The 15,869-nt window shown below is 36.3% G+C and overlaps 1 protein-coding gene across 1 annotated transcript; it reads left to right on the top strand.

Moving 5' to 3' along the window:
• The first annotated feature begins 1,820 nt into the window (after positions 1–1,820).
• LOC138321853 (arylsulfatase B-like) lies at positions 1,821–14,555 on the top strand. Its single transcript, XM_069265852.1, has 9 exons — positions 1,821–1,942; positions 7,115–7,241; positions 7,854–8,013; positions 8,374–8,486; positions 8,756–8,872; positions 10,365–10,487; positions 11,043–11,175; positions 12,674–12,827; positions 13,630–14,555. Exons 2-9 carry the CDS (start codon positions 7,128–7,130, stop codon positions 14,354–14,356), a joined length of 1,641 nt encoding a protein of 546 aa, XP_069121953.1. The 5' UTR covers positions 1,821–1,942; positions 7,115–7,127; the 3' UTR covers positions 14,357–14,555.
• The last annotated feature ends 1,314 nt before the right edge of the window (positions 14,556–15,869 follow it).

The following is a 15,869-nucleotide window of genomic DNA, read 5'->3' as shown; positions in this document are numbered from 1 at the left end:
ATCCTTGAAAAGCCTGCTCTAAGGTATCTATATTACCACTGCCCTGGTACCAACTCCTTACACGACTGCCAGTGTCCTACTCCGAGACATCTTACCACTGTCTTGGTAACTACTCCAATGCGCATTACCGCTATCACGGTGACAACTCCTGAAACAACTGCCAGTGTCCTAGTCCGAGACATCTTACCACTGTCCTGGTGCCAACTCCTGGCACGATGGCCAATAGTCCGCTAAACCTGCATATATTATTAGGCTTTTAAATTTCCGCCTAAATAATAGTCCTACTCTGAGGTACCTTACCGCTGTCTTGGTGACATCTCCCCTGGCATGACTATCAGACCAGTGTCCTACTCCATGGAACCTTACCACTGTCTTAGTGACATTGTACCTGCTGCCCCTATTGCATGATCGTAAAAGGCGACTAAAGTTAGGATCTGATCTTTTCTCTTATTCCTAACTGACTTTATCTTTCTTTATGCCCCTTGGCACCGCCTCACTTTTGGCCTTGAGTTGAGCGTTTGCTCCTGTGGGGAAGGCTTTGGGTCTGTCCCCTGGCCGAGACACACCAAAGCCAATAAAAGTGGTAATTTCTGCACCTGCTTAGCGCTCAGCATACAGGGAGTGGGACGACTGGTTCGCCCGTTATCGGTATACTGTGACCGGATGGGGTGTGTTGCTTGGTGTCTTTGGCGGCATGCTTCAGTGATATAGAACTATAAAAAGGGCAACAGTTATACGTTCCATTATACAAAAGACACAACATGAATATACCGCAGTCTTCCAAAACACGCACCTCGCACAACATACACTACGTACGCAACACACCGCATACATGGGAGGCCGTCCTTACATGACTATAGCTGTTAATAGGACGTTAATTAATCAAACAAACCCCTGGCGCGACTATCAGGATCCTACTCCATGCATCCTCTATACTCCAGGGGTTCCGATCACTTACGATCTCTACAACCCCTGGACTATCTCATAGTGAAATTGAAGGCAGCTCAGCTGAAAATATTTGACCAATCACAGACCAGCAAAGATTTCCTTTGAAGACTACAGAGAGAGCGACTCCCAACTTCAAAGCCACATAGTCAACCACAGTGTACCGTTATACGGCTCTTTTGATGTACATCAAAGGACTAAATTACCTGTTCTGTTCTGTTGCCTCCAGTTTTACGATGAGATAGTCCAGGGGTGTAGAGATCGTAAGTGATCGGAACCCCTGGAGTATCGAGGATGTACTCCATGGCACCTTACCACATGTCAACTCTTCTCGATACTACGACCCTTCTCTTTTCTCAACACGTGTTTGGGACCGGTTACGGCGGTGTTCCAGCCCACAAACTCGTTGATTGCCGGGGCTTTTTTATATTCTTGTTCGAGCCTAGGACTCCAGTCCACAATTGCTAACTTCTGTGTGATTATTGAAGTACAGCTGTACAAAGATCCATGTTTCCTGAAAGTGGTGTACAGCTCTGTTCAATATTCTACACAAAATAGCCTACACGGGCCAATTAAATAACAGTACTTTCTACGTCATCACAATATTGTAAGGTCTTATGTACATGTTACCATTTTGGTATATCAATCCATTTCTATAGTTTATTAATTGTTCTAGTAACAAATATTCAACAAAAATACCAAACGTGATCCAAGGGAGGTAACTCGAACGTGATATTTGGTCGAAATTACGTATTTGCCTATTTTTTCTTTGATTTAATACATAACTATCATTTATAACATATAAGTCTGTTCATATAAATCGTCAATAAAGATTAGATACGAAACTAAAGATCCGAATTAAAACCAGCTTTAATTTCTCGACAATAACATCGTCAATCATCACATGACAAACCTTGCTGTATGAATACGACACAGCTGGTACATTGTTGCTAGCCTACTGCAGTTAACTTAGATGGTTTGATTTTCTTTAAAACAGGTATGTTCTAATATATATCTATATGTAGCGAAGGTTAAAATCTCTGATAGCAGTTAACGGCAGGTTGGAGGGAAGTCCTGACACCATACCGTTTGTCTCTTATAACAAATTAAGTGTAGAATTCGAAATTCTCATTTGACCATTATAATAGTGTAGGATGTGAGTGTATGTGTGTGCGATTGACTTATTATATCATGTTATATTACTTTAATTAGCTATGGGTGATTATCATTTTATAATGGATTATCGTGCATGTGGCTACCGGAAGAGACATGGGTCGATCTGTACAAATAGAGGCCTATGTTCTACTTTCACTTTCAATTTTATCCTGTTTTGAAGATAATACAGTGTAACAGTCGTGCCATTTACATGTAAAAGGCACGAGGCCCTTGACACACATGCCTTCCTAGTTTTATTATCATGTTTACCAAGTATTACCCAAAGATAAACATATATAGTTTATCTTCTTTCTTTCTTAAGGTTTATCACCCATCGCGTCAATAGTGACGTTTTTAGGGAGGTGATCGGCACCTGTACACAAGCTTGTATAACTTATGGGCGTGTCTTCAAAGGTGCTTCGTTGTTTATGGTTTGACCTTGAAAGTCACCTGTGTAGTGTTTTTGTACTCGGATATGCCACAGTGATGAGATTCCAGTAATGTGAGGGTTTGTGGGAATAAGGAGAGTAATTAAATGTATTCCTGTGTGGCTTGTGCGAGCTGTTATCTGTATTGCTTAGGGATGTGTGTGTCCTATTGTCGAGTGTCTACAAGGTGTTTAGGAATTGTTCTGGGTTTTGAAGGTAACGTAGTTGTAGTGTTATTTTATATAGGATAATGAGTCAACATGACTGAGACTGAAGAAGTGTTTATGATATCTTTGTGTACAATATCTTGCTGCATCTGCGTTGAGTTTTTTTCTATTTGAGTGTAATTTGGCCAGTAATGTGTGGGTCCCCTGATAGAAGAGCATTACTCTAGTTTGGGTTCTAACAACAAGTGGCATTTATATGCTGTACTTTATATGTGTGGGTGATATTGACTGTGAGTTTTACGTTTTAGGAAACCTAGTGCTTGTTCTTTAGCATACTCCAACCAATGCTAGATAGGTTATCTCGACATTGTGCAAAATTTAAACGTTCGATATAAAAAAAAACAGCTGACCAGAGATTGACTTCTCCATGTTTTAAATGGGAGTAGTACAAGCATATGCATTTATTGCCATGGCGGGAAGGCAGGACTTGACGATTTGTTTACTCAATGTACTGTTAATTAAATTTACTCGCAAGGGCTTCAGTATTGAAGATGTGAAACTTAGCCCACTAATACCAATGTAGGGCTACCGTATTACAGTTTTTGTGAATTTGTCTCGATTCATTAAGTAGACCTACATGTTATATTTTAATTTTTAAATAGTGTAAATGTCACCAGCCACTATATATATAAATATCATTTGTAGAATAGTTTTACTGTTTATTGTCATAATAAGTGGCCTCATCCACTATATAGAAGCACACCATCCCTCTATTCCGGAGGAAGGAGTTGGAAAGCCACTTGGGTTTAACAATAATTTAACAACCGAAGCCGGCCATGGCATCCCCCAACTGACTATAAAAAATTCCGGGACCGGTTTACGGCGGTGTTTCCAGGCCCACAAAACACGTTGATTGATGGGTCATTTTTTGTATTATTGTTCGAGCCAAAAGGACTCCATCCAGCTATAAAATAAAAGATTAATTGTGCAAAAATTCTGTGTGATTATTGTTTCCTGAAAGTGGTGTACACAGCTCTGTTCTATATTCTACACAAATAGCCTATCACGGGCCAATAAATTACCGTACTTTTCTATGTTATCACCAATAGTGTAACGTCTTATGTATGTCCATGTTACCATTTGGTATATCAATCCCATTTAGTTTATTAATTTGTTCTAGAAACACATATTCAACCATAATTACACAAAAGTTGATCTAAGTGAGGAACCTCGAAACTGATATTTGTTCGGAAATTCGAAATTACGTATTGCTCTACTTTTACGTCTGTTTTAATACAATAATACCTATCATTTTATTAACATAAAATTCTGTTCATTTAAATAGTCACTAAAGATTAAAAAGCGTAACTAAACGATCCGAACTTTATACCCAGCTTTATTTTCACGGACAATAAAACATCCGTCCATCAACACATGACAAACCCTTGATCATATGAATACGTCCCTTGTAGCATAGCATACTGCAGTTAACTTAGATGGTTTGATATTCTTTTATAAAACAGGTTAGTTACTAGATATATCTCATCGTGTAGCGAAGGTTACCCCGCGTTAACGGCAGTTTTGGAGGGAAGTCCATAACCACCATACCCGTTAGTCTCTTAATAACAATTTAAAGTGTAGAATTCCGAAAATCTTCATTTGACCATTAAAAATAGTGTAGGAAGTGATGTGAAGTGTTGCGATTGAGCTTATTATATTCATGTTATATAACTTTTAATTTAGCTCTAAGGTGTTTATCAAATTTATAATGGGGATTATCGTAGCATGTGGCTACCGGAAAGAGGACATGGGTCGATCTGTACAAATAAGAGGCATATGGTTCACTTACACTTTCAATATTTATCCCTGTTTTGAAGAAAATACAAGAGTGATGGTTATCGGGCTCAGTGGCGTGGGGAGAATGGGGTTAATAATACATTGCATTTTTTTTTTCTCTTCTGTGTGCTGGTAATAGAATAAAAGGTATATAGGTTTTAATTAAAGGATAAACTTGAATAGATTTTTTATTATGTTAAGGGAGAATATAACAACAAAAAGATCTGAGTGTACACTCTAAATAGACCGCGAAACAGCGGGTTTTTTTATAATGATATAGAGTACACACAGATTATTTGTGTTATATTCTCCATAACATAAATAATACAATTCCAAATTTCATCCATTATATATTCTATTTACTAAAGAAATAATCTCTTCATCATTTAAAAATTCTTTTCGGGACTCTTTTGTATATGAATTTTTTAAGCCGTGTATTTCGGGCTAACGTTGTTTAAGATTTGCCATTGTAGTACTCACAGTGTTCGTGGTTTATGTACATGTTGCCACAGGGAGGTGGAGATTAACAGTATGTGAATCGTGTGTGTGGGAAAAAAGGAGTAACTTAAATGTATCCTTTGTGGCTGTGATGTGTCTGTATGCATAGGGATGTGTGTCTTTTGAGACTAGGGTCGAGTGTCTACAGGTGTATTTCAGGTATTGATTCTGGGGTTGATGGTAACGAGATTGGGTGATCGTGATTTTTATATGGAGGATGAGTCGTGATTTGTAGAAACCGGTGTGTTTGTTAGTGTTGGCCATTGGATGGGTGGTTTTATCATGTGCTGAGGACCGAAGAAGTTGGCAAGTGTTATTGATATCAGTTGTGTAACATATCTTGCTGCTATCTCGCGTTGAAGTTTTTCTTCTATTGTTTTGTATTTGGGCCAGTTTGAAAATTGGTGTGGGTCCAAGCTATGAAGAGCAGCTATACTAGTTTGGGTCCTGACAAAGGCCATTTATATGCGTGTTCTTTAATGTGTTGTGGTGAATTGATTGTGAGGTTTCGTGTTTTAGGAAACTCAGTGCTGCTGGTTGCATACTCCAAACAATGCTATAGGTATCTCGACAGATGTGTCAAAATAAACGATCGATTTTAATAAAAAATAACACAGCATTCTCTGACCACAGTTGACTCTAATGTTTTGGGAGTGTACAGCTATATGGCATGTCATATGCCATTTGGCGGGGGTGGCTGGACTTTGACGGATTTGTTTTACTACATTGTATGTTATATTTTACCGAGGCTATGTCAGTATTGAAGCAAGAACATTGCATAATACAACTGCTAGGGCTACCGTTTACAGTTTTTTGTGAATATGTAAATCGATACGATCCAGTAGTAGACACAACTCGTATTTTTCTTTTTAAATATGTAATGTCACACTGCACTATATATAATATATCTCTTTTGTTAAGAAATAGTTTACTGTTAATTGTCATAATATGTGCCTCTCTTGGCCCTATAAGCACTCCATCCCCTCTTCCTGAGAAGGAGTTGGTAAGCCCATGGGTTTAACAATATTTTACAACTGAAGCCGCCACGGTAGCCCCAACTGACTATAAAAAATTCAGAAATTGGAAGATAAAAAATAAAGATGTTTTGAAGAAATCTGAATATTTGGATATTAATTAAAGCGATAGACGGAAGATCGGCGTTAAAAGTGGTAGACTTCTGCCTGAATTGGTAGGGTTAACATGTCTGACTGTCCCTGTGTGATGTTTATAACATCAGCATAGTATATCCCATATTACACAAACTTGAGGGTATATTACATGTCAATCCCAATGTAATAATTTGCATCAAAGTAGAGAAAAGGAAGGAAAGAATTAAGGCATATGTATATTTTATTTTACTGATTAACAATGAAAATATCACTGACTTTTTTAGAAGTTTTCGTCCACAACTGACATTTTTGTTCTCTAATGAGAGCCCCCTTTGTTTTAAGTTTGAAGCACCATGGGAGTTAAAATTGTGGCAAATACGGTATATTGTTAAAGGCCCATAACCTTTCCGGAGCAAAATATAAAGGTTTCTTAAAGAACATTAATAACATCAGAAAATGCATACCGATGACCTAAAATAAGGTTACGACACCAAACATATGCAAGATTTCCTGCGTAATATATGAAAACAGTGGAGAGTCCATTCGCTGTTTTGCCGTCCGGCGCAGTGATAGTCAACTACCGCGCGGTATTTAGGACGACGGTGGGAAACATAATACGACCCGCGTTATGAAAATAAACGTTTTATTTATTTTAATCAAATCGTTCAGAAGGTGATGATAAATGTAGTATTAACGATAAGTTAATAATTGTTAAGACTCTACAAAATTATCGATCTTGTTTTACATTCCTATTTTGAAAATTAAAAGCCGTTTCGGAAAGGTAGTGGGCCTTTAATGAAAACACAGTTATTAATACATTAGTCTCCCCATTTTTAGTACTTTCGATAGGAGTAGAAACACTGTATTTTTGTCCTGAAGAAGTCCACAGTAAGGATGAAACTGGTCGACAAAATAAATTGATAAACAAAAGAGATTGGTTTTGCTGCAATTTCAAAAATTATTTTATTTCCTTCAGAAGTACACTGACCATGTCCTCATTGAGTTGGAAGAGAGAATGCCTCCTGATAGCCATGCTGACCTTGACCTTGGCCAAAGCCTCGTCACCAAGGCCACACATAGTAGTTATTGTAGCAGATGATCTGGTAAGGTTTAATGATGGCATTCTGCTAATTTCTGTATAATTTCACTGTTATGTCAGATAATTATCTTATTAACAGATAATGTAATATGTGATCAATCTTTTGTGAGCATCAAAGTAGTTATGTGACCTATAGTCAGTGTGCTTCATCCGTCATTGTGCATCGTTGCATTTTTTCTTCAAACGACTTTTTCCCAATAACAGAATGGCCCAGGGTTAAATTATATTGGGCCTGAAGCATACATGCTAGAATCCAAGGTCATATAGGGGTCAAATAAGTTAAAATCTTTAAACAACTTCTTGTGAATAACTGAGAATTACACATATTGCACTTTGGGACTGATTTGTCAACAAAATGGCTGACAGGCAGTCATTTTGAATTTTGACAATTGAAGTTTGTTATCACTCTTGCTCAGAAAGTGTTTATGAGATATCTCAAATTTTATTTGTGGGTGGCCCTTATGAAATGTCTAGTTATGCATATTACATTTTAGCACTCGGGGAGGAAAACTTATCATAGTGTAATCCTTGATATAACATTGAAATTTGTTCCATTGACATGTGCAATATTGAAATGCTCAACTCTTATTTTATATTTTATAATATAAAATTTCAGGGATGGAATGATGTAAGCTTCCATGGATCCAATCAGATCCCTACTCCCCACATCGACGGCTTGGCATCCAGTGGAATCATCCTCAATAACTATTACGTGTCACCGATATGTACTCCGACACGAGGGGCACTGATGTCTGGTCGTCATCCCATTCATACTGGTAGGTATATGTAATATAATCATATAAACTCAATGGGGATCTTACATGTACAAGCATCAATGATATGATCAATTTCTTCCCCATAAGTGTTGGCCAGAATTTAACCAAATTTGACCTGTAGCTTCCTTATGGGGTGGCGACTCAAAATTCTAAAAATGGTTATAACGTCCCTCAGAGGCCTGAGGATAGGATCAAACAGGATCAATATCACTATTTCTGTATAAATGATTTCACTGAAACTGAACATTGGATAGCACTTATATTGCAATCATGGTGTCCTAGAAGTTACTTTAATGCATTGTCGGCTATTTAAATTACATATCCTCTGACCAAACTTTATTAACTTTAAATTTGTACCAGGGCTCCAGGAGGGCGTGATTATGGGAGCCCAGCCCTACGGCCTTCCTCTCAATTTTACCATCATGCCTCAGTGGCTCCGGAAACTAGGTTACCGGACGCACATGGTCGGAAAGGTGAGTATATATACTCTATATTCCACTGTTTCATCATACCACATTGGTGATCAGTTTGCATGATGACGGCATTAAGAGACTGATTGAGATAATTTAATTAGTATCTTTTAAATTCTTAAGGCATGCTAAGTAGGTAGTCTGACGGTCAATTCTAAATTGTGGCGCTTTTTATGGCATCGAGGGCGGGAGAAGGGTGTGGGCTGTAGGTAGGGGGCATATAGATTCATTTACTTTTGATTATCTACTTGATGTTTCTAATGTATTTACAGTGGCATCTGGGATTTTTCAAGAGCGAGTACACCCCGACACGTCGTGGATTTGAATCTTACGCCGGATATTACCAAGGCTGTGGAGATTATTATGGTCACTCCTATGAAGGAAACGAGGTAGATATAAATAGAATAATTTACCCTATTGAAGGCGAGATAGAGAAATCTCAAAACTAAGGTGTATTAAAGTTTATTAAGTTGTCAAACGTGAGGCTTGTGGAGTGTTTGACAGCTTAATTAAGAATCTTACCCCAACGGTTGAGATATACTTGGATTTACTTACAAGGGGGTGAATGATTGTTTTTCTCCTAAGCCAGTTAGTTATCTGATGTTCAGTTGAACTTAGTAAATTGGAACTTAAAGGGACCACAACAAAACTTAAAATTGTGTATATGAAGACACTGTACAGATTATAACCATTTTATACTTTTTTGTGATTGGTTATTTTGTTTTGACAGAAGTATTTTGTTTTAACAGGAGTATTTTGTTTTAACAGGAGTATTTTGTTTTGACAGGAGTATTTTGTTTTGACAGAAGTATTTTGTTTTAACAGGAGTGTTTTGTTTTTTAACAGGAGTATTTTGTTTTGACAGGAGTATTTTGTTTTGACAGGAGTATTTTGTTTTGACAGGAGTATTTTGTTTTGACAGGAGTATTTTGTTTTGACAGGAGTTTTTGTTTTAACAGGAGTATTTTGTTTTGACAGGAGTATTTTGTTTTGACAGGAGTATTTTGTTTTGACAGAGTATTTTGTTTTGACAGGAGTATTTTGTTTTGACAGGAGTATTTTGTTTTGACAGGAGTATTTTGTTTTGACAGGAGTATTTTGTTTTGACAGAAGTATTTTGTTTTAACAGGAGTATTTTGTTTTGACAGGAGTATTTTGTTTTAACAGGAGTATTTTGTTTTGACAGGAGTATTTTGTTTTGACAGGAGTATTTTGTTTTGACAGGAGTATTTTGTTTTGACAGGAGTATTTTGTTTTGACAGGAGTATTTTGTTTTGACAGGAGTATTTTGTTTTAACAGGAGTATTTTGTTTTGACAGTATTTTGTTTTGTTTTAACAGGAGTATTTTGTTTTAACAGGAGTAATTTAACAGGAGTATTTTGTTTTGACAGGAGTATTTTGTTTTGACAGGAGTATTTTGTTTTGACAGGAGTATTTTGTTTTGACAGGAGTATTTTGTTTTGACATAGTATTTTGTTTTGACAGGAGTATTTTGTTTTGACAGGAGTATTTTGTAACAACAGGAGTATTTTGTTTTGACAGAAGTATTTTGTTTTAACAGGAGTATTTTGTTTTGACAGTATTTTGTTTTGACAGGAGTATTTTGTTTTGACAGGAGTATTTTGTTTTGACAGGAGTATTTTGTTTTAACAGGAGTATGTTGTTTTGACATAGTATTTTGTTTTGACAGGAGTATTTTGTTTTGACAGGAGTATTTTGTTTTGACAGGAGTATTTTGTTTTAACAGGAGTATTTTGTTTTGACAGGAGTATTTTGTTTTAACAGGAGTATTTTGTTTTGACAGAAGTATTTTGTTTTGACAGGAGTATTTTGTTTTGACAGGAGTATTTTGTTTTAACAGGAGTATTTTGTTTTGACAGGAGTATTTTGGCTATGACTTCAGAAGAAACCTGAGCCTCGACTACACTGTGATTGGTCAATACTCCACTTCTGTTTTCACAAATAAGGCCGTCCACATCATCCATGGACATAACTCAGATGAGGTACTGTGATCACTGATACAAATGTTCATATGCTAATATTTACATTCATCATGTGGTGTAGTGGTTTAGCCATTCACCTTTAACCTAGAATGAAAAGGTTAGCGATCACCTGCCCGTTCACATGGGTTTTCTCGGGGCACTCTGGTTTCCTCCCACATTTAGACCCCTCGTGCGCTTACATCTGGGCCATCAAGAGTTATTTGCATAAGTTGTAAAACTTGTTTCAGAATTGATGTAAAATAAATAAAATTTTATACATTTATCACAAACTTTCCTGATACTGTCTGGGAAATTTCCAATTTCAGACCTCCTATGCCTTTCCCAATCGTATTGTACTGATTTTGACATTTTATTAAAACCCTGTATGGAGCCCCTTTCATCTTGGCAGAGTCTGAGATAGCACTGAGATAGAAAAACTTGGATGTTGTAAGGAAAGTTAACTGGATTCGGAAAATGCCCTAATCTGATAATTGACTATGGGGAGAAATTTTACCCATTGAAATGTGGAAAGAACTGACTTTTAGTAACCTGAACATCTGTATATTGTATTTGCAGCCTTTGTTTTTGTATCTACCATACCAAGCTGTCCATAGTGGTAATTTGCAGAGTGGAAAACCTCTACAAGCACCTTCCTCGTACGTCAACCGACACCCTCACATACAAAATCAACAAAGGAAGGACTTTGCTGGTGAGTTCTTCTGTGTTTATGGTCAGGGATTTAGTTGCAAGAAGTCCAACATCACATGTAGAAGGAACAATTCAGTGAAGATTTTCATATACACAACCATAATGTAAATGATAGTAAAACCCCTATAACTCAAACAGCAGGGGATCAGATCAATAAATCGAGGAATACATAGTATTTGACTCATCCGGGGTTGATCAAGTTTTATCATCGATAGTCAAAATGTCTTGTCACAAACAATGCATGTCAGTGACATTTTAATTATCGTGTTTTGAGCATTTTGAATTTTCAGGAAAGTGGTTTATGATAGCAATATAAAATCGATGAAAACATATATGTTATTACTAATACATAAAAAATGAGCTTTTCTTATACGAAAATTTCAGTGCAAATCAATATCAAAATATTTTAAACATCATAGATACTCAAGAATTTGAATTAAAAAAAATACTTCTTCATGACTGTTGGTTCAGTGGATTCGAAAAATGAAATATATGAGTTTCTATAAATATATCCGATTATGATGAAACCGGATCGATACCATTTGTTCAACCGATTCCCAGGCAGTATTTGAAAACGACAATAAAAATGAGCTTTTCGAAAATTTTTCAAGGTTTTCTAACACCTGTTCGATATGAATATAATACTATGATGAACACGGGGATACATTTCTGTTCGAGGAATAATGAGTATTCAACAAATAACTGATCGAGGGGGGGGGGGGGGGGGGGTGTTTTTGAGGAATGCGGGTTGGAGTTGAAGGGGTTTATACTGTATATGAAATATTGTTTTAAAGTTCTTATAAAAAAAACCAATAAAAAACATTGACAAATTTCTCGTTATTGTTAAGAATCGTAATTGATATTGTCAAAATTCCTGATCGTAAGGCTATACGATAAAACAGGTCTGATGTGACTATATTCATAAACATGCCAGACTCCCATAAGGTTCTCAAAGGCTAAGTTGCTAATTGTCTCTTTAGTAAAAAGAAAAATGCTTATCACGCATGATCATGCATCTAAAAATGTAAGATATACTACTGTAAGGGCAATTAGTGCAGACGTAGACAAAAGATACTTTACTCCACTGGAGCAGGATCAGGTTGGGCCAACAACATATTAGAAAGAAGGGAAATATCTATGATCTACATCAATTATTCAATCGGTGGGCACCTAGATCCTTTTGAGATATCTTGTGTATTAATGAGGTTTGTTCGAACCCCAGGGACAGAGAGTCAGATAATTTACTGAATTTTTGCTGTAGAATCCTGAAAATATAACAAGTACGTTTGTAATAAATTCATGGTCACAACATAGTTACCATTTCCATTTCCGGTAAATTAATTAATGTAATTGTCTGCAATATATGTATAGGGAAATTTGCTTATTACAAAGTGATTTGTTCAAAGAACTTTATTGTACCGGTAATCATGTTTTACTGAACTTCCCATCTTGAAGACTTTTAATGTTATATGACACCTGTATTATTTCCCTTTGTTTAGGTATGGTGTCTGCACTAGATGACGGTGTAAATGCTGTCGTCGCGGCGTTGAAAAGCCGTGGCATGTACGACAACTCCATCTTGATGTTCACAACAGATAATGGTGGACCTGCTAATGGCTTTGATGGCAACGCAGCCAGCAACTTCCCTCTACGGTAATATAATATACATCACTTTGTCTGCTTAATGAGTTCTATAACCCATTCACCCATAAAGACACATTTAGACTCTTCTTGATCAAAGACTAGAACAGTCCATTGTGAAATTTCAGGGGTAAATCAGTTAAGTGAATATAAGATAATGAAGTTATTCACAGTTTATAATTAGGATACTCTCCGAGTTTTAAGTCATCTGACCTGAAGGGTGGTCGGCTGAATGACCAATAGTCATCGTGTGCTTCTTTTGTTTTATTGACAAATTTACTGGTCCCCAATGTTTTTATAATAATTACGATCTTTACTTCAGAAAATTAATTTAAAAAAAAAGTTTTATTTATCAATTTTATTTGTAATTTTTATCTACAAATTTGTGATCATAATATATTATGCAGTTAACGTATACGAGTGAGAAAATGATATCATTTTAGGACATGAAACATTATTTTGATACTGCTTTGGATGAACAAAGATACCTTAACCTTCACCTCTAGTGAGCAACATTAATTTGATCATAGTATGGGCCCATGGGACCTTTTGAACTTTTTAAACATATTTCAAGGTTCGACCTTAATGTTGCTACTTTTAGTACATTTCGTTTTATAGAATTGGTTCAAACCATTGTTAATGAAAGAGGTAGATCTTCTTTGTGAAAATGTTGTGTTGGAACAGATTATAACATTTTTGTTTTTGTTTTGTTATGTCGATACTTTTTAAAAGATGACTTCTTCAAAAAATTTTTTTAAATATATTGGTTTATGACATTTTATTTTTTTTTCATTTTCTGTTTGTTGTACTGTAGAGGAGTGAAGGCTACTTTATGGGAAGGTGGTGTGAGAGGTGTCGGATTTGTCCATAGTCCACTACTTAAAACATCTGGATATGTTTCCCAGCAACTAATACATGTATGTGACTGGCTGCCTACTCTTTACTCAGCCGCCGGCGGTAATCCTGAAGACCTTGGTGAATCTGACGGGTACGACATGTGGTCTATGCTTTCGTCTAATAGCCAACCAGTTAGGAAAGAATTGTTGCACAATATTTCACCTTGGCAAAAAAAAGGGGCCATACGTGTTGGAGACTATAAACTTTTGGTCGGGGGTATAAATATGAAATGGGATGGCTGGTATCCTCCTTACCAGGTGACAGAAGACAGTTACAGACTTTTATACGAAAATCCTGCAGCGAAAAACGCACCATTTAAGGAGCTGAACGAAACATCATATAAGCAACTTACAGATGGTAGGGAACAAATGACCTTAAGTTCAGCAGTGAAGGTCAGTTGTGGTCCAAAGCCTTCTAATGCCAGTACAAACTGTGATCCTCGCCAAAGTGCATGTCTATATCATATTCCGTCTGATCCGTGTGAATATAACAATATAGCGACATGGAATCCAAGCATCGTTAAATCACTGACAGACAGGCTAGACTACTACCTGTCCACAATGGTTCCTCCCGAGAACAAACCCGAAGATCCAAAAGGAAACCCAATAAACAATAAAGGGGCTTGGATCTCATGGCAGGATTAAACAATTAAGGGACTTGGATCTGATGACAGGATTAAACATTAAAGGGACTTGGGTCTTGTGGCATGCAGGATTAAAAATAAAGGGGCTTGGATCTCATGGCAAGATTCAATATTAAAGGGGTTTGGATCTCGTGGCAAGATTAACATTAAAGGGACTTGGATCTCATGACTGGATTAAAGGGGCTTGGATCTCGTAGCAGGATTAATATTAAAGGTTGGTGGCAGATTAATAAAGGGCTGATCTCTGGCAGGATTAAATAGGGCTAAAGGGGTTTGGATCTCGGGTTGGATGGCAGGGTTAAATATTAAAGGGACTTGGATCCCGTAGCAGGATTAAATATTAAAGGTGCTTGGATCTCCTGGCAGGGTTAAATATTAAAGGGACTTGGATCCCCTGGCAGGATTAAATATTAAAGGGGCTTGGATCTCCTGGCAGGATCAAACATTAAAGGAGCTTGGATCTCATAATAGGACCAAACAATACTCAACTGCTTGATTAGTTACCTCTAAATAAAGTGTATACACTGTACATTATTTATCCATGAAAGAGAACCTACACATGCTATTTGAGAAACTTTCTTTCAGCATATTCTCATAAATAAAAAGAAAATACCATAATTGTTACAGACAGACAATGGTCCCGGGACAAAAGGTATTTTGATTCTGTCTGAGGATTGAGAGAAAGTATACAAAACTTGACAGAACAAATTATTTGACAAACTACATTCCAAAAATGTATGATAGAGCATCATATATGTAGTTGATCTTTATTTAGTTAATTACTAGGTTAATCACTAGGTCAAACGGGTTTTATTTCCATTTTATACTCTCAATTATCTCTACATGAACATATGCAATTTGACATACACAATATTGATTGCGTATCTTTAAATTTTGTTTCATCTTTGAGTTGTTCTCTGAATGTTATGATTGTTGCTAGTGATGTCATAATCTCTGTTTTAACATTCTGATCAGCTGCTAGACACTGTGAAAGCGCTAAAGGATGAGTTTTCTTTATTTTTATACATATATATATTTATATATATACTTATCATAAATATTAATGTCTTTGAATATATATGAAATAAAAAGTATGTGAATGAAATGTATTCTGTAGTATAAACACTATATGGCCTTGTGCAATTCAAAAATAAAACAATAAAGAGGCTGCTGTATCTACAAATGTTTTGTTTTTTGTCCTGTGTTTTTGATCCCAAAAAATAACCTTTTATTTCTTTTTATTTAAAAAAAATATTGAAACATAAATATTCTGAATTGCCATGGTGTTTTGTATATCATCATCCACTATCTGCCATGAGCCATACATATGACTTTTTATTCTGAAGCCTATTCCTTCATAACCGCAATAGGGATCTGTCTTTTACATTTATGTGAATAAAAACATTATTTGTTTTGAAACATCATTCCATGAAGACAATCACATGTCATCTATATGAGCTTGATCCAACCACCAAGGGTAGAGGGACATATTACTCATTTCTTTACCCTTGAAT

Source organism: Argopecten irradians, chromosome 4, assembly GCF_041381155.1.
Source record: "Argopecten irradians isolate NY chromosome 4, Ai_NY, whole genome shotgun sequence".
Classification (NCBI taxonomy): Eukaryota; Metazoa; Mollusca; class Bivalvia; order Pectinida; family Pectinidae; genus Argopecten; species Argopecten irradians.
This window is presented reverse-complemented; position numbering and strand designations above follow the sequence as displayed.

Bases quoted from the DNA above. Each gene is read 5' to 3' on its own strand.
- LOC138321853 (XM_069265852.1), top strand. From the start codon at position 7,128: ATGTCCTCATTGAGTTGGAAGAGAGAATGCCTCCTGATAGCCATGCTG. The intron at 7,242-7,853 runs GTAAGGTTTAAT...ATAAAATTTCAG, and splicing joins TTATTGTAGCAGATGATCTG to GGATGGAATGATGTAAGCTT. The intron at 8,487-8,755 runs GTGAGTATATAT...ATGTATTTACAG, and splicing joins GGACGCACATGGTCGGAAAG to TGGCATCTGGGATTTTTCAA.